The sequence below is a fragment of the Cynara cardunculus genome (genome assembly GCF_001531365.2).
Source record: "Cynara cardunculus var. scolymus isolate 2C chromosome LG 1, CcrdV1, whole genome shotgun sequence".
NCBI lineage: Eukaryota > Viridiplantae > Streptophyta > Magnoliopsida > Asterales > Asteraceae > Cynara > Cynara cardunculus.
In genome coordinates, this window is record NC_037528.1 from 648357 (window position 1) to 671344 (window position 22988).

At 34.0% G+C, this 22988-nt stretch overlaps 3 protein-coding genes across 12 annotated transcripts; 2 read left to right on the plus strand and 1 right to left on the minus strand.

Moving 5' to 3' along the window:
- The first annotated feature begins 1903 nt into the window (after window positions 1–1903).
- Window positions 1904–6016, plus strand: LOC112517185 (BAHD acyltransferase DCR). The gene is made up of 2 exons (XM_025124545.1): window positions 1904–2359; window positions 4781–6016. Exons 1-2 carry the CDS (start codon window positions 1904–1906, stop codon window positions 5672–5674), a joined length of 1350 nt encoding a protein of 449 aa, XP_024980313.1. The 3' UTR covers window positions 5675–6016.
- Window positions 6017–9854: 3838 nt separating this feature from the next.
- On the plus strand, window positions 9855–14555 carry LOC112501600 (SKP1-like protein 21). 8 transcript variants are annotated; one of them, XR_003067534.1, is made up of 10 exons: window positions 10254–10797; window positions 10913–10970; window positions 11104–11325; window positions 11530–11721; window positions 11823–11933; window positions 12031–12109; window positions 12704–12807; window positions 12891–13041; window positions 13713–13822; window positions 13908–14555. XR_003067534.1 is itself a non-coding variant. In XM_025105284.1 (10 exons), the coding sequence occupies exons 1-10, from the start codon at window positions 10628–10630 to the stop codon at window positions 13902–13904; spliced, it is 1200 nt and encodes a 399-aa protein (XP_024961052.1). In that variant the 5' UTR covers window positions 10255–10627; the 3' UTR covers window positions 13905–14555. The 8 variants fall into 8 exon arrangements, 6 of the variants coding, with proteins under 6 accessions (XP_024961076.1, XP_024961090.1, XP_024961082.1 ...); XM_025105284.1 differs by having other exon boundaries at window positions 10255–10797; window positions 12884–13041; window positions 13713–13815; window positions 13902–14555; XM_025105275.1 differs by having other exon boundaries at window positions 10256–10797; window positions 12884–13041.
- Window positions 14556–15052: 497 nt separating this feature from the next.
- Window positions 15053–22698, minus strand: LOC112529478. Of its 3 annotated transcripts, none has more exons than XM_025140797.1 (11): window positions 22546–22698; window positions 20439–20655; window positions 20047–20183; window positions 19841–19885; window positions 19709–19762; window positions 19328–19432; window positions 19046–19252; window positions 17814–17899; window positions 17297–17381; window positions 16465–17218; window positions 15053–15520 (listed from the first exon to the last, which is right to left on the minus strand). In XM_025140797.1, the coding sequence occupies exons 2-11, from the start codon at window positions 20617–20619 to the stop codon at window positions 15255–15257; spliced, it is 1920 nt and encodes a 639-aa protein (XP_024996565.1). In that variant the 5' UTR covers window positions 20620–20655; window positions 22546–22698; the 3' UTR covers window positions 15053–15254. The 3 variants fall into 3 exon arrangements, with proteins under 3 accessions (XP_024996565.1, XP_024996556.1, XP_024996547.1); XM_025140788.1 differs by having other exon boundaries at window positions 16465–16966; window positions 17042–17381; XM_025140779.1 differs by having other exon boundaries at window positions 16465–17381.
- Window positions 22699–22988: the final 290 nt, after the last annotated feature.

Sequence of the window (22988 nt, forward strand, 5' to 3'; positions counted from 1 at the left end):
CGATTTCACTCTCTTCGATTTCACTCTCTTATAGAATTAATCATTCATTCGATTTCACTCTCTCATTCTTCAATATACATCAAGTATGGGAGAAGATTTGATAACAACACCAGAATTTTTCACCAACGAGGTACAATATTATGTTAATTGATATTTAGATTTATTAATACTTACTTGTACAAATGAAAGTTATAATTTTTTTTCCAGATGTTCAATTCTCGGGAAAAATAACCGAGTGGGTGCACAATGTGGGGCGTTCAGTTGGTTGTGTTATTGTTACGAAAAGATCAAAGGCAAAGCCGAATGGAAATGTTTATAAAGTTGTGTTTATGTGTGAACACGACGGAGCTTACAATTATAAAATAATTCTCATTCGTCATACGGGAACAAAAAAATTTGGATGCCCATTTGAGTTGATAGCGCTATTTTCGGCTAAACATAGTTGGTGGACGTTGACGGTGGTATGCGATGTACATAATCATGTTCTTGCACAATATATGGAGGGTCATGCATATGCATCGCGGCTAAATGAAACTGAAGCTCAACTAGTTGAAGATCTATCAGCCCAACATGTCAATGCCCACACTTACGCACCATTGGACTCGTTATCGTTTTGAAGATGCAAGTACATGGATTGTCTCGTATCAACATAGATTCAGTGCATATGAAGAATATATAGAGCGTACTCATACTCGTGAATATATTGATTTAACATGAAAAATCAAAGTTTTAATTAATAAATTTAATTTATATTTGAAATATGTATTATTAATATTTTATTAATATATATTATTAATTAATAATAATATAAAACATGTTAAAAAAGTAAAAGGTTAAAAGTTAAAATATAAAAAAGTTAGGGTTAAAAGTTAAAATATTAAAAGGTTAAAAAAGAAAATATTTAACTTTTGTCTTTTTGTTTTTTTTGTCTTTATGTGTAGGAAGGAGTGGGGATTTTGGGTAGGAGGAGGTGGGGTTAGAATACCCCCTTTATTTACGTTGATTAAATTAATTAAAAATAAAAAATTAAATACAATTGATGTGATAATATTTTATATTTAAAATATTTAAAAAAAAAACAATATTTTAAAGCACAATAAATGGTCGGAGTAAACCACTTTTTCAAGCCATTAATTTTAAATGCTTACCTGTCGTTTTTATGTGAACCGTTCAAGTGACCAAAGTTAATGAATGAAAAGAAAAATCATGACCAAGTAATACTATTTTTTTAATAATAAATTACATAAAAATGTACATATTTTAACTTGTTTATATTTTGTGTAATATATTTTTTTCATTTTAATACCTAAGATGTAAAGTTTTAAACATTTAAATATCCGGGTAACCGGTTGAAGTATTAACTAGTTACCATGTTGATGTGACGAGTGATGTGATGAAATTAGATTGAATAACAAATAATATTGAATTGGATACCACATCAGCATGATAACCGGTTAATATTTCAACTAGTTACCCAGTTACTTACTTAAATGGTTAAAACTTTACATATTAGATACTAAAATGAAAGTTTTGAAAGTACGTTAAAACTTTACTCAAATGGTCAAAATTGTTCCATTTTATTGTATTTTGCACCAAAAAGATGTTACTGTTTTCAAAATTTAAAAACATCACCTCATCTGTTCCTTTGACATTTGTCACATGTTACTTTATTATTGTTAGAATACGTATAAATAATAATTTTTTTTAACTCATAACTTCTATCCATATGAGTTGCAAATGGTAGAGGGGTAATAAATGGTCACAACTATACACAAAGGTCATAAATGCAATTTCAACCACACTCAAATGAATTATAAGTATCTCACTCAACCCTCATTTTAGAACATACAACTTTCTTGAAGAAAAGCCTTAAATCGTGCCCTTTCTTTGTTTGACCAAACCAATGGCAACCCAACTCACAAAGGATGAGAAGCCATTGAAGGTGGAAATCTTGAACAAAACCCATGTGAAACCTCAAACGCCACTGGGGAGAAAAGAGTGTCAGTTGGTAACGTTTGATCTTCCTTATATAGCCTTCTATTACAACCAGAAACTGATGATCTATACAGGCGAATTTGATGAGTTTGAGGATATTGTCGAGAAGCTGAAAGAAGGGTTGAAGGTGGTTTTGGAAGAGTTTCATCAATTGGCTGGAAAACTGGAAAAAGATGACGAGGGAGTGTTTAAGGTGGTGTATGATGACGATATGGAAGGGGTGGAGGTGGTGTCTGCTGTCGCAGAAGAAACTAAAACCGCGGATTTGTTGGATGAGGAGGGCACCATCAAGCTCAAGGAATTGGTGCCTTATAATGGTGTTTTGAACCTGGAAGGGCTTCATCGTCCACTCTTATCCATTCAGGTACTGTTTACTCGTATTAAACTATTTTTTTTTTAATATTTGTTTCGTAATTAACATGACTGATTCATGAACTAAACAAAAACTACTGATATTTTCATAAAAAAACAATTACATAAAAATGAATAGACAAATCATTTTCAAACAGCTTCCATAATTTCTTGTTTTTATGCAAGAATTCTTGGTGCAACGACGATGTAGTGTTTTATTTAAAATGAAAAAAACACGACAATTAAAATGTGTTTTAACAAAAACAAAATAGATAAAAAGAAATTACTAAATATTTTGTAATAATTATTTAAAATAAAATAAAATGTACGCAATTACTTCAAGGATATATTTTGGTAGGTCTCAAACATTTATTGCAATATCTTAAATTTTAATGATAAATAAATTATAAAATTCAAGTAAATTTCAATTTTCAGTAAAACTTATGTTATTTCTGTAATTTAAAATACTATGGTAGAAAGGCTCACTCGTATATGGAAACTTAATTAAATAAAATACCACTGTTTTAACGATATTTTTTTAATTAATTTGTGTTTGGCTTGTCGTTCTGTTTCTAGAAACATATATCAGTACAAATGTACAATATATTTATATCAGTTAAAATCGTTCAATTCAGTTCAATATACATAATCAGTAAAAAAATTAATAATTAAACCAATATACAATTTTAGTATATTTAAAATTTGCTAAATGTAGCAAATCAATATAAAAACTACATTACAAGTAAGAACTACCATAATTTGCAAACATAATGTAAAAGCATCTTAAATAAGTTCTTCAAATAGGAGAACATTAAAATTCTTATTTTTTTTTTTATCCAAGTTTGTTACAATAAAATCACAAATCATTTTTAAAATGGAAGAAAAAAATCTCGTAATTTAGGGAAATTATAGTAGAAGAAGATTCAAACGAAAACGCTAACTATTTACGAAAACAAGAAAAATATCGTTAATGTACAAAATCACGTTTGATTTTACATTAAATGGAAGCGGACGACTTTTGATCACTTAAGTCGTAGGATAAAATTGTCCGGGCCATGTATGATTTGTCATGTGAATCATATATGATTTTGTACATTAACGATATTTTTTTTTGTTTTTTTAAATAGTTAGCGTTCTCATTTAAACATGTCCCAATCGAAGTATTAATCTACATATATATTTCGGGAATTATTATATCTTATAAAGGATTTATGTGAAAATTTATTTATAATATTAAATGTAATGAATATTTTAACAAAATAAATAATGTTATAATGTTTAAAATAAAAAAAACTATTGGAATTTAATGTAATTTATTTTAGACATTTTAATTTTTTCTTATTTATTTTAATGATGATTTATGAAAAGGTTGTTGGAGATGTTTAACTTTGTGAGACCGATAATAAACCAATTTATATTTAATGAATTTGTAATTATTATGTATTTATTTGTTTGTACCGAACTTCAATAAAATATTACCTAATGAAAATATGAGAGCATCTCATATTTATGTTATATATTTTCCAAATATATTATAAAAAAATAAGATCTTTAAAAATAATTACATTTAATTTTAAAAACTATTATATTTATTAATTACATTTTAAATTACTTTGATGAAAGTTATAAGAGAATCTTTATCAGTTATATTAAAATAAAGATTTTGGAGATTAATCTCTAGTTTTAAAGAAATTTCAAAAACGCCGTAGGTAAGAAAGAAATAATATTTAATTATTTCTAACAAGTAGGCGATTTTATTAAATGAATTACATTTTTTAACAATATAATTAAAGTTGGAATCTCTAAAATACGTGGTTGTTGTAATATCTTTCTCCAATTAGAGCCTTAAAATTTCCTTATATTGAAGGGTTTGTACTTTTATGATAAAATAATAAATAAAAAGACCATTCAATTTCGACAAAAGACCCACACTCGAGTTTCATAGCTTTTGGTCCATTATCATGATCATGATTTTTCTACCCTCAGAGACCTGCTCACTGCGACCCCCTTTGTGAGGAGGCACCCCTCCTCCTGAAGTTACGATATTAGAGATTATCTCATTTGTACAATCATATTTCATTAAGAAAATTCGGATTTATTTTAGTTTTTTAATTAAATTTAATGACTTGTATGACCCATCTAATTTATTATATATTAGTTATTAATTATATGAGAGGTGTAAATTACATTTTTAGTCACTATGGTTTATAATTCATTATCTTTTTAGTCTTTATAATTTTACAATTATATAGTTAAAAGTAGTGTTTTGACCTTAAAGATAAAATGGAAATGAATTGCAAGTTATAAGGACGAAAATAGAAATTTCAAAACCAAGAGGACTTAATCCGTAATCTTTAACAAACAATAGGGACGAAAAAATGTAACTTACTCTATAAATTTTATTATGAAATAATGCTTATGGGCTTTTATACAGCTTACCAAGCTGAAAGATGGTCTAGTGATGGGCTGCGCGTTCAACCATGCGATCTTAGATGGTACTTCCACGTGGCATTTCATGAGCTCTTGGGCCCAAATTTGCGCCGGATCCAAATCCATTTCCGTTCAGCCTTTCCTGGATCGGACCCAAGCCCGAAACACGCGCGTGAAGCTTGACCTCACACCTCCCAAGCAACAAAACGGCGACGTAGCAACCGACGCAAAGCCGCCGGCGGAGGCACCGGCATTAAGAGAGAAAATCTTCAGGTTTTCGGAATCAGCAATCGACAAAATCAAGGCCAAAGTCAACGCCAATCCACCGGAGGGATCCACCAAACCGTTCTCCACGTTCCAATCGCTCTCCACACACATATGGCACGCGGCCACACGCGCTCGCCAGCTCAAACCGGAGGACTACACCGTCTTCACCGTTTTCGCTGATTGCCGGAAACGAGTGGATCCTCCAATGCCAGATAGCTACTTCGGGAACCTGATCCAAGCGATCTTCACGGTGACTGCTGCCGGATTGTTACAGGCGAATCCGCCTGAATTCGCGGCGTCGATGATCCAGAAAGCGATTGAGGCGCACGATGCGAAGGCTATTGAGGCGCGGAACAAAGAGTGGGAGAGTAATCCGATTATATTTCAGTTCAAGGACGCCGGCGTCAACTGTGTCGCCGTTGGTAGCTCGCCTAGGTTTAAGGTCTACGATGTGGATTTCGGTTTCGGTAAACCCGAAAGCGTTCGTAGCGGTGCTAATAACCGGTTTGATGGCATGGTTTATCTGTATCAAGGAAAGAATGGTGGGAGGAGCATCGATGTAGAGATCAGTTTGGAAGCAACTGCAATGGAAAATCTCGAAAAGGACAATGAATTCCTTATCGAAGAATAAGTCTGCATTTGGATCTCCAGGTTAGGATTGAAATCAATTCCAGTTTGTTCAAAATTTCAAATTCGAAAGTCAGGATTGAAATCAGAACTCGTTTTGGTTCAAAAATGGAAGAATCGAGCTTCAATTTCAAGAATAAATTCGAATGATGGAATGGAAATTAGTGTCTGTTTGATTCAGATGTTGAATCATTAGGGTGTGATTTTGATTCCAAAGACGTTTTAGAGTTATCGTAATCATGTTTATGAATCTTGTTTTAATTTCAATGTGTTGTTAAAATTTGTATGCATATGACCGTCTTTGTATCTTGGATCAATTGTTTCAATGATGACCTGGCCATTTTATTTATCTATATCTATACTATATTATAAAGTATTTGATAAAAACTCTTAAAATTTATTTTTTTATACATGAGGTATTATATATTGATACGTATTACTTAAAATTCAAGATTACAAGTAAATTATATATAAGTATAATTTTATTAAAACTCTATGTTTGAATTCGTGTAACTAACTGCGGATAAACATAATCAAATAGAGAATAAACACCTCATTTTAAATAAAAAAATCCAAAACATAATTAAGATGATCATTGAGTTCTAACAGAATAATTAATTATTATCTTAAATAAATTATTTATTAAACCAAAAATAAATTAGTTCATTTTTAAACTTCAGTTAAATTATAATAAAAAATTGAATTAAAAAAAATTACACAAAAACAATAATTTTTAAATAGTTAATTTTGATACTAATATTATTATTTTTTTAAATTTTATAATATCTTCAAATTTATATTTTATTCAAAAATAAAAACATTTTTTTCTCAAAACTACATAAATTCGCATTATAACATCGATAGACCCAAAATATAAAACAAAACAATAAAATTAAGATATATCTCGCTGCATTGCACGGGTACAATTCTAGTAAAGTTATAATAATAACGTAAAACACCATACATTAGCAGTAGCTCAGTTGGAAAATTGGTGGAATGACTTTGTTGAAATAATGTAAAATACGGATGATATGTGTGATAAATTCCGAATAATTTGTCGAATGGTTAAAGTGACAATAATGATCTAGTTACTTTGTATAATTAAGTGTAGGGGTGCTCAAAAACCCGACCAACCCGATCAACCCAACCCAACCCAACGCGAAATAACTCAATCCGAAGCAACTCGATGTCTAATCGAGTTGTAAAATTGTCAAACCGTAGGTATTGGGTTACTATTTTTTGAACCCAACCCGATGAACTCGATATTTTTTTATTTCTTGGATTTAATATGATTGTTGAATTTATATTAATATATACATTAGACAATTACACTATCATGTATGTTTTTCATATACACATATTTTCAATCTATTCATATCTTTATATAACTAATTCAGTAACTGTGAACATATATATGTAAATTGAGAAAATTAACTGAATGTGATATACGTAAGAAATATGAATAAGTTGTATCAAATGGTTGATGATAAAAAAGAAATTATGAGTAGATAAATAACATATTCAAGATTAGAAGAATATTTTAATATACCAAAGTATCAACCCGACCAACCTGTAGAGGTTGGGTTGGGTTAAGATTTTTCCAAACCGCAAACATTGGGTTGGGTTGTTCAAATGTCCTCAACCCGATCAACTCAACCCATGAGCACCCCTAATTAAGTGTATATTGATGACGGTTATTTGTAATTACTTCGATTGAGAAGTCAGCTCTGAACCAATGTACGCTCCTACTATGTCGGGTATGTCCATATGCGTAAAATACAGACCCACATCGACATCACAAGGTCGTGCTATTTTTCCTCCATGGCCTTGCAAATTGCACGGTTGTGCTAGACTTGTTCAACTCTGTGAGATGCGCATAATCTTGTTGCACAACCATGCAGGGCCTCCTTGACTATGTTTTGATTTGGTTAACTGTCGTTTAAATGCAACACTTTTTGTGGATCATTAAAGATAACACTTTTTGTACTTATAGTTTTGAAATTACAAAGATTACAGTTTCGAGATTACAAGATGACCGATATATTTGGTCGCTTCTTTTAATGACAATCAAAAAACCGTTGAGCGAGGGGTATTTTCATTTTCCGATTCGATTTAGAAATCATGAATTACCTCCTTGGTTGCAACCCCTCTTAAAAACTAAAAAAAGGCCTACGAACACGAACGGGAAGGATGAAAGCGAGTTGGTATGCTAATTCCTCTCAGCCCTTCTCGTGGATTATTTTCTCAACGAATAAATAATTCTATGAATGAAATCTTTATATAATTCGAAAAAGCAAAAGCACAAGTCCAGGACAATAAAATATGATCTTTTTAATCTTTTACCTAATCAAAAACTATTGTCTCAAAATCGTAAAATCGATTTTGAGTGGAAAAAAGACAAAAAATACCCTCAATTTAACGAATTCTGTAATGACATTAGATAGAGTAACTAAATCTAAGGGTGCGTTTGGTTTGCAGGAATGTTTCTGAGGGATTTGGATTCCTGGAGGGATTTGGATTCCATGGGATTTGGATTGGATTGGATTTAAAATCCATTCCTGTGTTTGGTTTGCAGGATTTGGATTTGACTTGAAATCCATTCCTCTGTTTGGTTTGTAGGATTTGGATTAGATTTTTTTTTTTTGTAATTATTTTAATTACCAAATCTCTTTCATTTTCTTAAATCTATCTATTTAACCAAAAATTTAACAATGTGAAAACAATTAAGCAGTAAGCATTTGGATCAAACAGCCATCACTGATGTAAAAAGGCATTTTGAACAAAAACTCTAGTATCAAAGACATGGAACCAGTTAAACACTACTTGAGGGTTGGAGGTATTTATAAATGATTCTGGTTAAACCAAAAGAAGTATGTTATTGCTATGCTATCAGAATTTGGTTAACTGCTATGGTAAAACACACAAGATAACAAATGGATAGAGGCTAGAGGGAAAAGGGGGAGTTGGGCAAATGTGATGAACCAGATTTACTGAACAACTAAAATAAAAAGAATAGGGCAGAACAGTAGGAAATTGTTTGTAAATAACCAGTTAAACACGCCCCTGTTTATACTATAATGCATGACAACAAATTAGGGCAGAACCCTAATTTATGACAGCAAATAACCAGTTACTGTTTTGTCTTCAAGAAGGGGAAAGTGCAAACACAACTTTGAGATAATTTGGGTCCTCTAAATAACTGAATCGAGCATGTCTAATGCTATACAAAAGGGGTTATATGATTTACTTGCTGAGTGATGGGAGACGCCGGCAAACAGGAAGGGCGGGGAGCAGCTTCGCGAGGGGAAAGGAAGACAGCACCGGCGAGGAGGCAAACCGATTAGGGCACAGCTTCGCAAGGGACGAGACGGGAAGGGAGCACCGGCGAGGAGGATTGATTAGGGCGGGAGGAAGCGATGGGAGGGAAGCGATGGGAAGGAAGCGATGGGAGAAGCAGTAATCGAATGATGGGTAAGCGATGAGTGAAGGATTCGACAGGTTTCGATGGGGAGAAGCCCAGAATGGATTTCAAATCCTGTTGGTTTGCAATGGATTTCCAAAACCCGTGTCTAATGGATTTTAATGAAATCCCAGGATTTCAAATCCCTCCAATTTAGCAAACCAAACATAGGATTGGAATGGATTTCAAATCCAAATCCCCCCAAATCCATTCTAATCCCGCAAACCAAACGCACCCTATATGTTTTTGCAAATTATAATGGTCATTTTGTAATTTCAAAATTATATAAACGAAATAATTTAATTCTCGACAAACCACAAACCACAAAGACCAAATTTGTAATTTACTCTAACATCAAAATTGATTTATGAGGTTTTGTAATTATTTTGTTATAAACAAACCGAACATTACCAAATGATTTTTGGCCTAGCGGTATTTGAGTTTTTGATATTTTAAGAAGTCAGAGGTTTAAATCTCATAAAAAATAAAATGAGTTTATTTGTTCTATTTATCGCATATAAATACTATAAAATTCAAAAACAACATCCAATGAAACTTTTCATAGGAACTATTTAACCCCGAACTATTAGTAAATGTCAAAACAGCTCCTCCACTAAATTGTCGACAGTCGCCACTTCCTGTAAAACTTGATCGACACGTGCACAACACGTTAAACCCATATACTCTACAAACCGGAGCAAAAAAAAAAAAAAAAAAAACAGGAACGAAAAAACCCTAGCTGCAGATTTCTACGTTCATTTTCACTTCAAACGATTCCCTCATTTTCATATCATAGATTTTCGCTCAAATCACCCCTTCTTCTTGAGGTTGACCTGAAAATTCATCTTTGAAGGTATGTAAAGGTCTATTTTCGTTTGATACACGCTCGTAACTCGTTTGTTTATAGCCTTCAATTTTTTGGTTTGAGGATGAATTTCAATTTATTTGTTTATGCCCTAACCGGTTCACATTGTGCAATTTCATTATATGAAAGAAGCTTTTATGATTGACAGTTGGTTGAAGTCGTTTTGGATTCATATGCACAATCCAACTTATTGTTTTTTGGTTGTATCTATTGATATACGGACAGAGACATCTAGACATTTGGGTTTGTATGCATCTACATGTCCATGCACATACAACAAAACTAGAACTTACATTTGCTGCAAGGAAGGGCACCTTTTGGCCTTTTTAGGGTTTTTTTCCTATGTGGAAATCCAGAAACTTTGATTTATGTGAGGAGATGGAGCCTGAAACTGACTTAGGAATGGTGGAGAAGCTTGATTATCTCATGCTAAAATTCATTGCATCTCACAGTATGCAGTCTATTAAGTGAATTTTAGGGGAAAGTTGGCCCAATAAGAGAGAATTATTCCAAATGAAGTAGGTTATATAGCTGGTCAAGTGAATTTTATTCTCCTCTTTTCGGGCAAACATCTGTGTTCTCTTATAATCACTAGTTTTTTGTTTACTTTATTGAACTGCTGAAATGCTTGGATGGTTTATATTGAGATCAATTATTTTACATTTTTCAGGCATAAGGTCCGATGGTTTCTAGGCTTCCTCTTCTTGTTGGCTTCAAGATTGAGCAGAGGGGCTAGGTGTGATGAAACTCTCTTCGTAAAAAAGACTTGTACTATTGCTAATGTGGAATGCAACACTAGGAGGTTGTACTTTTTTGTACAGAGTAGTTTAACTGAAGATATGGCAACTTATCTTCTCCCGTTACTTCAATATTGAAATCAAAAGTACGGAGTGATCCACATAATTCAGCTCTATTAGGTGTATATCATTGTGGTTGATTATAGTTGAAGGGTCCATGGCTGTCATGAAACCAGAGGTACCCTCACTGTAGTAGTTTCCTGCAATATGATGAATTTGATATGTGTGTGGCTATGATTGTTCACCCTTATATATGTATGTATATATATTGTTGTGATTCTAATATTCTTACTGGTGCCTTATTAATCAAGATGAAGTCTTTCATTTGGCTTGAAACTCCTGATGGTTCAACTCAACAAGTGGAGGAAGAAGTTGCAATGTTTTGTCCCATGATATGCCGAGAAGTCCTTCAAACAGGCATGGGATCTTCCAAAAATTATGCTATAAAACTTCCTCAACGAGTTAATCCCTCTGTCTTAGGCTTAATACTTGACTATTGCCGGTTTCATCAAGTACCAGGGCGCTCCAATAAGGTCTGGCCAAGTTTTTTTTTTTTTTGTTTGTTTCATCTTACCTTTCAAGAATGTTGAGATTCTCTGCAATAAAATAAGACAGCTTTTAGTTAATCCTGCAAGGGTGGAAATCTATCAATTATTTTACTTTTTGTTCTCATTCCTTTGGGGTTTTCAGTAAGTTTAGAGATTACATGCTTAATATGGGGCATTTTGTTTCTTTAGGAGCGGAAAACCTTTGATGAGAAGTTCATTCGGCTGGATACAAAAAAATTATGCGAATTGACATCTGGTGCAGATAGCCTCCAGTTAAGACCATTGGTTGACCTTACTAGCCGTGCACTTGCTCGGATGATTGAAGGCAAAACTCCTGAGGAAATACGTGACACATTTCATCTTCCTGATGATCTCACGGAGGTATTATCTTATGGCAGTATTTTATTATTGTTGACTTTCAAGATTTTTTTTCCATAAAAAAGATGAAATAGATAGTTTTAACAGTAGAAAGTCTATTGCAGGAAGAGAAGTTGGAACCTTTGAGAAATAGGACTGATGATCCACGTATCCGTCTTTTGAATAGGCTATATGCCAGAAAGAGAAAAGAATTGAAAGTAAGAGAAACATCAAAGGTAAGCTGATAAATTTTGTTGTTGTGTCCTATGAAAATTCAACAACGATTAGTCTTCCAACATTTGAGATATAAAGTATGTTTGTATTTATCCTCAGAATGTTGAGATTGAAGAGGAGCGTGTTGATGATCGTTCTGTTGATGATCTTTTGTTGTTCATAAACAGCGGAGATGAAGGTATGTGTGTACTTATCTCGACCTTATAACCTTATGACCCTTCTACCCTGTCAATTTGATGTACCTTAAAAAATTTAGGTTCAATACTATGTTTGCATGCATCTTCTTACACTTGGCTCGTATATTATAAATTCTTATGCTGTATGAGTTCATAAAAAAGCACTCTCGCACCCCCAGACTTTTGTAAGCTGTAGTATTGAGAAAGATGTTATTGTTTACTCTTAACCACCTTTTAAATTTTTTTATCATATATGTCTTTCTCTTGTTGTCGCACTTTTCCAAAGCCGTGGGTCTTTATGGAAACAACTGCTCTACTTTTTTGGGATAGAGGTTAGGTCTGTGTACATCTTACCTTCCCTAGATCCCACCTCCAGGTCAGATATACTGGGTTTGTTTGGTTTGGTTTTGTATTGAGAAAGAAGATGAAGACAGGTAATGCTCATCTAACATCATCTTAATAATCATTGTTAATGATAAATGAAAGACTGTAAAAGTAAGTGATGGTTGGTTTTAAAGCGGATAACATGAATGCCTAACTACCTTCTAGTTCATTGTATGAATATTGCTAATTTATCAGTTTTGTGCTCCTTTCAGATTCCAAAGGTGTTAAATCGGTCAAGAATAAAAAGAAGAATCGTAGGAGAAAGGATCATTCAAAGGACTCTTCTCTCAACATTCAGAATGGGTGTCATAAGAAGGTTGGTAGCGAATCTTCATTCCGGCAGTAAGGGAAGTTTTCCTCTATATAATTTATGTATCTTACTGATGATTTAGGAAACAGATAGTCTATCTTCTTCCCATAACAGCGAGATTGAGGATGTGCCAAGTCCAAGTAAAATTTCGAAGTTGCTAGGATCTACTTTTCCTTCAAACCCCCCTGAGCTGGATTTTGATGATGAGTTGGATCCTGCAATGAAGGAAGAACTTGACAGGTTCGTTAAGGGTGCGTTTGGTATCCAAAAAGGATAAAACTGGACATGAAAACTGTTCAGCGTTTGATAATATAGAACTGGACATGACTGAATAGATAAAATAACCAATTTACCCCAATAAGTTTCTTATATGTATTGATTATTTTTGTAATTTATTAAAATATAATAAAATAAATATTTTTATAACAAAAGATACCATTAGAAAGTCTTCGTCAACATGATTAAAATGACACCAAAATAAAAAGTTCATGTAGATTCCAATTTTTATTTCATACCTTTTTCTATATTATTTTATTATTAATGAAAATATAGAAACTGTATAAAAATAAGATTTTGAGGATAGTAAAGTGAAACAATAAATAAAATTTAAAGAATGAATAAAATGTAAAGAGGAAGCATATTTGATGTTTTGGAAGAAAATTAGGTTTTATTTTGAGGTTACATTGGTAAAAATAAGTTTGTTTCATCTTGTTCCATGGGGTGGAGGTGGAACATGTCTGTTCCTGTCTGTTCAATATAAAAGTCTGCCAAATGTGGAACAATGATCCCTATTCTATCCTAGCCATTGTACCAAATGCACCCTAAGTGGCTTTTACCCTTTCAAATAGAAGATTCTTGTCATAATATTTAAGTTAGTTCTGTTTCAATACTGAGTTGGGTTCTTTTTGTAGGGAAGTAGAGGATTTTGCTCGGCGATTGAACTCCGTTTGGCCAGAAAGAGTGCCAGGGATCATTTCTTCGGGTCAAGATAGGAGGATTGCACCTAGGAATGGATAAACAGGCATGTATTCCTTTTTAATAATTTCACTTATACCTCTTTTAAAATGGCGTTTGATATCGACCCACCAAATGTTGTTCTGTAACAGGCATGGACCATACATATTGCTGATGAATTGGCATGATCTTTTTGGTGAATATTACATAGCAAGGAAAAAAAAAGTAAAAATCTTGTAGGCATGTTAGCTGAATATATATGCATCTGCTATATAATTTTGGGTTTTTTTTTCCTTGAGATGTGACGCTGTTCGTCTATTCTTAACTTCTGTTTGCCGTCGTCATCATAATCATGGATATTGGGAGCAGTTGGCTATAAAAAGAATCGCAGAGAAAAAATGTCTCGAATGATTTGTCAAATTATGTACATTTTACATCATCTTGTTTGTTGTGGTTACGAAGGAACCTGAAATTAAAGCAACCAAAGTTGGGTACTTGATATCATCTCCCAAAGTTCTGAACATTATGTTTTTTAAGTATATACAAGTACGTCAAAATAAACGTCCAGGATGAAAAGAAAATAAACGGTTTTAGGAGTATGTAATTAGACGAAGGATTGTGTAACAGTAAGAGTTAAGTTGAGAAATGTAAGAAAGTGATTTGGACCTTTGATCACTTTTAATCTCAAAACAACTCATAAGTTGTGCTTTAGAAGGGAATTGGTTTGGTAACATTAGTGTTGATCCAAGGGTGTAAATTGCTTCTTAACCTTCTCATCACAACTCTGATTGGTTTAAAGTACAACGGACTCAAGTGAATCCGATCTAATCATCTAATGGATGTTGAATTTTATCATCCAATCCAATTCCATTCCATGAATGATTGGATCAAATCAGATCAGTTCCATTTATTGAATAATACTATTGGTTATCTTTTAAATCAAATTGTATCCATCCAATGTTTTGATACAATTTCAACCAATTATTTAAATAATTTCTTAATTTACTCAAAATCACTATGTATAAACATCAACTAGAAAAATGATGGCATAAAATGTTAATAATCATATATAGTTAATAACTGAATGATAATAAAAGATTAATTGGATTAGATTGGTTCCTTTTTGTTGGATTTTAAACTGTCATCAAGAACTGATCCAATTCGGATATTGAAATTTTAGATCTGATTGGATTCCAAATTTTCTGGGAAAAGCTCAGATAAAAAAGAACAGAGGGAGAAAAAATCTAATGCAATTTATGTTAAAATAAAATAAAACAAGTAAAAGAAGCCAAAAAGGAAAAAGAAAAAGAGAACATGAGGTTTCTTTTTGAGTAAAAAAATCCTTTTCAAAAGTAGAGCCATTGGTAAAACTGGAAGCTCTGCCTAACAACAATGTAAATAGAAAAACAGTCTCACGCTAATCAAACTGCACATTGTTGGTCGGGTATATAATGAGAGATGAACCTAAATTTTTTCAAATTTGCTTTCACTCCTACCTCCTAATAAACCGCTCTTTGTTTCGGAATGTACTTTGTCTTCATGTTCTTCTCAGGCTTTGTCCTAAACTTGGGTTTAACGTTTGTATGGGTCGTTGAATCGATCTCTGCCACTTTCCCCAACCGCCCCTTCGAACTACCAACCACCATGGGATCCTCAGACTCGGCAACTTGACGGTTCTCTTCAAAATCAAGTTGCCCCGGTGGTTGTTCGGCCACCGATGACAGAACCAACTTCACATGGTCCCCTGATATTGCCTCCTTCCATCCTGCACACATGAAAGCAATTGCCGGCTAAAAAAATTGATTGGAAAGTGCATCTTTAAAAACGTTAAACGAGCCCGCAAAAGTACTCCTTTTGTCCAAAATAAGTGTTAGCGACTGGTTTTCCATCAAGTCCTGTATGGATATAGTTGACTATGTGGATTAATTTGTCTGTATAGATTGGAAAGGTTTTTGTTTCGTAGGGTTTTTCCATTGATGAAAGGAGCTAATTTTTTAATTTGGAGGGGCTAAGTTTGGAAAAAACTTGGCTTTATGCATAAAGCTCCCCCTAGAAGCTTACAGAATAAGTCACTTTATATATCATTAAGCCACTACCAAACAGTCATATATAGCTGACAGAATAAGTTGCAAGTCCCATTAAGTTCATTAAGCTGCTAACAAACAGGCTTGTACCTTAAAAAAGAAGTGCATGCTTTCCAATTCTGACATTGATTAAGAGATGGAGAAATTCATTACTCCCACTATCATTAAGGAAAAAGATGTCATTTAATTAATTAAAAAAAAGGCAATAATTATACATTTCTAAATCCAAAGTAGGAGTAAATTTGTATTCTCTAATAATTGCATGTCTGCATCCCAAAGAGAGATTTTGGTTGCCTACAACATATGCAAGGCCTTTTTCTGTTATATCATTGTTGTGCTATATACTCGGTCCAAAAATAAATGTCCACAATGGAAAAGGATTTTATAAATATGTAATTATTAAGCTTTTTAATAAACTGTATGACAATTGTACCCTTAACGATAGAAGGAGTAATGCATTTCTTCATAATTAAGGTTACAATTGGAAAGCAAGCAATTGCTTTTGTAAGCGGACTATTAACGAAATTAGAAATGTGAACAATTGTTTTGAGATGGAGGAAGTACCAAACAAATAATGCAGCATGAAGGAAGAATAAATAAAAAATATGGGGCAAAGAAAGCTTACTCTGTGCTAGAAAAGCTTTTGCTGCATCGATAGAGAATGGCATTGGCTTTGGCATAGCGCTATTTTCCACTTGTACATTAGAATCATCGGTACCCCTGATGTCATTTCCGTTCAAGTCGCACGACTGATGATCATTCTCACTGGACAAAGTGCCATTTTCAGGTGTTGCATTCTCCTTCAATATTTGACCATTGCCTCTATATGCCAATTGACCTCTTGTGTCGTTTCGGGGCCTCCAAAATTTGAGAGTAGAACGATTGGTGCCATTTTGGACACTGTTTGTCTTGATTTCTCTGTCGACCTTTTCTTCAAACTCGGCTTGACAGTTCCTCACAGTCACAGATATGGAACCAATCATCAGCTGACAATTGGTCTGAGTGGTTTGATAAATTGCATCATTCTGTACTCTGGATTTTACCAGCTCCCTTCCACCATTTTCAAATTTAGGCTTTTTGGTCCAAACTTTACTGCCATTAACCCTTTGTTCCCTGGCCTTCTGTGCCTGTTCCCATTTGATCATGTTACCATTCTGATTACTATGAAAACCGTTACGACCACCTCTTTGTGATTTTGGCACCTGCCATCGAGCAATGAAATGCTGCGAACCATTCTCCTGCATCTTCTGTTGCTCAGTAGCTGCAGTATCTGAATGATCACTGCTGCATCCACCTTGAGCTTCGATATTAACGACTTCTTCATTGCTTGAGGGGTCGAGAGGTGTGGCTACATGTTCATCTGGGATGAGAGGATTAACCTGTGGAGAGGTCTGGCTGCTGGACGTTTCTGCCGATGGGATGCTCTCAAATATATCAGAAGCAGTGTATAAATCTACCTTCATGCCATTAGAGTGATCCTTTGCCCTCTGTTCTTTTTGCCGAATCTTTCTTTGCCTTTTTCTTTCCAACAGCTCAGCTTGCCTATGTCCACAGCATAAAAATGGGTATCAGTTTCATGAAAGTAACAAGAATCCAAACCTCCCATCAATTTCTAGAGTATCTCTCAATAATTGATATAATAAAAAGAATCTTGTGGACAAAGATCAATGCAATCAATATAGTGTACCATTGTACCAACTACATTGAACACAAAGGTAAATTTTGGGATACATAATAATTGGAATCCATGCTTTGTATATGATAGAAGTCACAGATTACTAGGGAAAAAGCAGCCTTTGATGTTTGGTACATATTTTCCTAATTGTAAATTCTTAACAATTGCACCTTAAATTTTTTATAATGAACACGTATTTTTTTGAATCCTGGACCGTGGAACTATAAGGTGATGATAGGCATGGAAGCACTACACACATCTAATATAAGAATAAGAAATTGAGCACAGGCACCACAAACCTCCTCTGAGCAGCTTCCTCTTCCTCTACAAGCAGCTTCTGGCATCTCAATGCTTCAGCATCTTTGTCTGCAAGCCATGCCTTCACCTAACCAGATTCAAAATTGTATTATTAGTCAAACAAACTTCATCATGATGAGAAACATAAATGGCATTGTCTTTAAGACATTTCTATATATAAACTTTTTATATTCATCCACTTGCAGGATGTTTTTGCTGGATTCAGCTTTGCATACTCATGCCTTCTTTGAATACTTAATGATATTGAATGCTATTGAATGCTTGTTTTGATGCATTTATAATGTTGATATCTTCCATCTGTGTATCATACACATTGTTTTGTTTTCTACCCTAGATACAAAATGCATCCATCACAAGTATAGTACTTCAAAATTCAGAAGGGTAAATGGCATTTTAACTCCAAATTTATCTGGTTGAGTTTAATTTGAAGGATAAAGATTGGCAATAAACCCCTCAAACTTTCCCATCATTGAGTTCAAAATCTCTAATGCAATCACTTGTAGCAAAAATTAAGAAGTCAAGGGTACCAATGTGACATCGTCTGTTTTAAGGTGACAAACTTGGAAATATATGTTAATTATTTTGGGGTTGTTTACAAGGCGAATATCTCCACATCTTCCAATCAGAAGTTAAATTGGTAAAGCTGTTGATTCAGATTAAAAATTTCAATGAGATGTTAAATGATCTTGAAGGAAAATCCAAAGTTTAGCTTTGTATTTTTGCACGGACTTCAACAAGTTCCTCACAGTTAATTTTTTTCACATCCTATTCTTATTTAACGTTAATCAAGTTTCATTTACGTCAAAGCAAACACAAATCTTAACAAGATACAAGATGCGTAACTTCTATCTAAACTCAATCTGTTGTTTTGGACTCTACGGTTTAACCAAGAAGAGAGATCATTTTGAAAACGTGGAAAAACATTCAAACCCAAAATTTGAGACTTTCCTTGGTACTTTCTCAAAATTTCCAGACATCATGACCCAGCTCTATATTACATATACCATAACCCTTAAAGCCAACTGTTTAGATGTACATCACTCAACCAAATTATAGAATATTCTTATCATTAAACATTCCTGTGAAGCATATAACAGCAAAGTTAGGAGATATTTATTGCTGGGCAAAAGGATTTCGGATACAAACATGATGGGTCATATCTTCATGATATACGATACTAATACTTAATAAGCGGGTATAAAAGAGAATATACCAATTTTTGTTCGGCAAGAAAACTTGTGCAAGCAATTAAATTTTTCATCTCTAGGCCAATTTTCCCGGCTTCCCCGTCAAAGACGTATTTTTGCAATGATTCAGCTGTTCCGGCACATAAGAATGTTTTCTCACTAGCATCATCAAGAAGACTGAATAATTCCTCGGAGGAAATTGGCAATCTGGAAGGTCTACCTTGGACAATATCCTGCAAGTAAGCATTCCTAAGTATACCCTAGATATTAAAATGATAAGAAAAACTGAATAAAATCAGCAAAATTACCACAAGTGCAGAGCCAGCCTTCACGTATACTTGTGGAAGAGATAGAAAAACTGGTTTCCGTAAATTAGCTGCAATATTCCTTACTATGGAAGAGCCTGGAACTTCCTAAATGAAAGGGACAATCAGAATAACAGTTCAGAAGTTACATTATATAATGGAAATGGCCCTATTGATATATGAAGAGATATACTAATAAGGCAGACACAGAATCTTCTGCATCAGACTACAAAATTGTTTGTATATGAGTTAAATGAAAGAGAGATTTAGCTCCCTAAATTGATAAAACCAAAATTAATTAAAAAAAAATACATGTAGACCAAACAACAATTTCAGAACTTCAAATCAACTAAATTGGGAAAGGAAAGTGGGCCAGATCAATACCTCCAGATTAACATCCTTGAAAGACATAATATCCTTAGCTTCATCATAAGAGAGCTGCAAAAGACACATTTGTGAGCAAATTGGGGCTGGAAAAGACCTTCCCAAGTGCCTAGTATGACAAGGAAAGTTTACCTTATCCCAAAATGCTCCTAGCAAATCCCTATACTTCTGAGGTTCCTAAACAATCAAATAAAAGGAAATCATATAAGGAAGAAACTGTACATATAGGTGACAGAATATGACAATGGCAGTTTAAATGAAGAACACCATGCCCAGGTGGTGGGGACAGTGAGAGAGAAAAACTAGACATATTAGGATGTACATTCAAGTAAGAGAACCTTATGAATATTCATAGATCGGCGATGCACTCTCATATGTCTCCGGTAGTTGATAGGCGAGCAAAACTCACGGGCACACTTATCACACTTTTGCATCTGAACTTTCATAGGAGCCAGCAAAGGCCAACCAGGGAGGTCTGCACATAAAGAAGGCATTGCCAGGTTAATGTTGCTTGTAACAATCTGCAGGACTTGTCCCAGCTTAACCTTTATACTGAAACTGTATACATCATTATTCTTGTTTCTGTAGTGAAACTTAAGAGCATTACATTATTTGCTAATGCATAACAGCATTTAAACACAGGAAAATTATGATCAGTGCTATGCATCTATGTAATATTCCCATCCTTATATGGAGCTAATGTTCGGATAATTGAAAATTTTGCTAATACCTTGCTGATCCAAGGCATGAAGTAACTGTATCCACTGCATAGGGCTGTCCCCAGTCCTCGAGAATGAGAATAAAGGTTCTTTCCCAACAGCTTGCCTAATGAAAGTATCCAAGGAATCAGTCCCCTCCTCGGATTTCATTGCATCTGGAATACCAGTGCCCAAAAGTTTTGCGACAGGCATCTATGCTACAAAGCTCTTCTCCACACTGCGGCTGTACTAAAAAATTTACAAGGACATATTAAATGATTTATGCCAATCATAAATGCACTTAACAAAAAATAATAAAAAGATTGATGGAACATTAACATTATGAGCACAATACAATTTTAGAAAAAATATTGAACTAATCCTATGACAACACAGCAGTTAATTTCTGTATCAAGCATTTAAATAAAGTTCCATTATTTTGTTGTTTAATTGAGTTATTGTAATAATGGATAAAAGAAGATCTACTCCTTACTCAAGTTTCTAGGAAAACCATACAAACTTCATTGATTCCGTCTTCCTTATTATTTTTATTCGTTTTCGTTGATAACTTTCCATTTTCTTCTTTCAAATTTCAGAACCCCCTTTTATTCGGTAAAGGATCTCTTCTTTCAAAGCGCACCCCATTCGTTCCGCACTTCCGCTTGCAACAATCCAAGTCTTTGATTACCTCAAAATCACTTTCATACCCCCACAATTAATTTATTCTTATCCATTTCCCTTGATGACTATCCATTTTTTCCTTTTAAAATATCGCAACCCCTTTTTATTTGGTAATAGACCACTTCTTCCAAAGCGCTCCCCATTCGTTCCGCTCGCAACGCAACAATCCAAGTCTTCGATTACCACAAATCACTTTCATACCCACAATTAGATACTATAATGGCCCCTAAACTAATAAGGTCTTTCACCGAAAAAAGGGTTAGGAGCAAGTGGAAGTATTCAAGGGGAATGAACTTCTACTCAAAATGATAAATCCTCCTGTCAGGTCATGTTCAGTCACATCCTTCTACGCCAAAGGCCAAATGAAATAAATGCACATCTAATATTGGCAATGTTATGTGGTGGAAATGAGAGGAATTCAGCTGGTTCTACCGATGTGATAAATAATAACAATAATATTACTCAAACGTATTGCCAGAGATGTAACAATAATATTACTGCAGTTTTGGAATCCCTCATTTCTGTAACTAAAAAACACTATAACTAGAATTTAATATTATGAGCTTCTAAACCAGTTTTGGAGATTCTGATTCTTTGAATGACCATTAAAAAATTAAAAATATGACATGCCAAAGCACTTTCACAGTCAAATCAATCACCATGCTCAAGATGTACATATATGGGTCGGAATCAATAGACAGAAGAAACCATGAGAAGAAAAGGGTGTCTCAAGAGAAACAGTATCTTCCCAATGGCCAATGCCATCTCTTGGAGCAATCGAACATCCATAAACCTGTTAGCATGACAAATTCCTAAAATGGTATTTTAAGGAACAAAATAATGGCATCCCATCCTGGAAAGGCCTTCCATCCATCCAGTATACAAGTAGATTATCATTTGAGTACCGTTTTTACGCCAAGCACCATTTATGCATATGGCATGGAATAATAAGCCTATCCAAATGCACCCCTGCAACTTCAATTGTTCCAATAAACAAATAACACCCTAATCACAATGCTGGGCCAAAGAACCAATTGCTATCCTAACAGAGACGAGATCCTGTCTTTCTACTTAATCAAGTGTAAAATAGGGAAACTCATAACAAAGAATAATCAAGAACGCTTGTCAAGTAATAGGCCACATAGTCATCGAAATAGTACATACATCAAGAAAATTTATTGAAACACCAATCCAACTCATTTCATTGTCAAAGTATCGCATAAAATTACACGGATTACAAACAATAATAACAGAGAAAATCATAAAGCACATATATATGTAAAAAACAATCCTAAATGCTAAAGCATTAATCGGATCATAAAGAAAACACATAAACTATAATTTTAATAGTCTCGGTAAGCAGATCAAACTAGAAGTGCCGTCAGCGAACATGTGCTAGGGTTAGGACCATGTGATCTGTGATTAGCACGTGAACGTACTTTAGAGAGTTTAACATACCAGTTTGGGTTGCGCAGGTGTTGAGAGATCGCCGACGATCGAGAGAATCGCAGACGGCGGAGAGGCGGCGAAACGATGGTATTAAGAATTGCAAAAAGCTTTATGCGTATAGCTTGCGACGAAGGAGAGAAGCAGTCGGCGAAATCTTGAGACAGAGAATTGAAATGAGAAAAGAAGAGAGAAAATATTTATACAAATCGGGAACAGGGAGGCCTTTTAAGTATTTAAAAGCCTCATTAGGATATTATATTATTATTACTAATATTAATTTCGTGTAAAATCCGAATTGTCTGATATTCGAACCTGAACTGAAAATTAAGCGTTCGTGTGAAACCCGAATACCTTGAAATATGAAAATCCGAAATCTAACTTTCGGGAGATAATTTTGTTCGGAACGAGTTCGATTTTTGCCCATCTGACCCTCACGAAAATCTGAAATACAC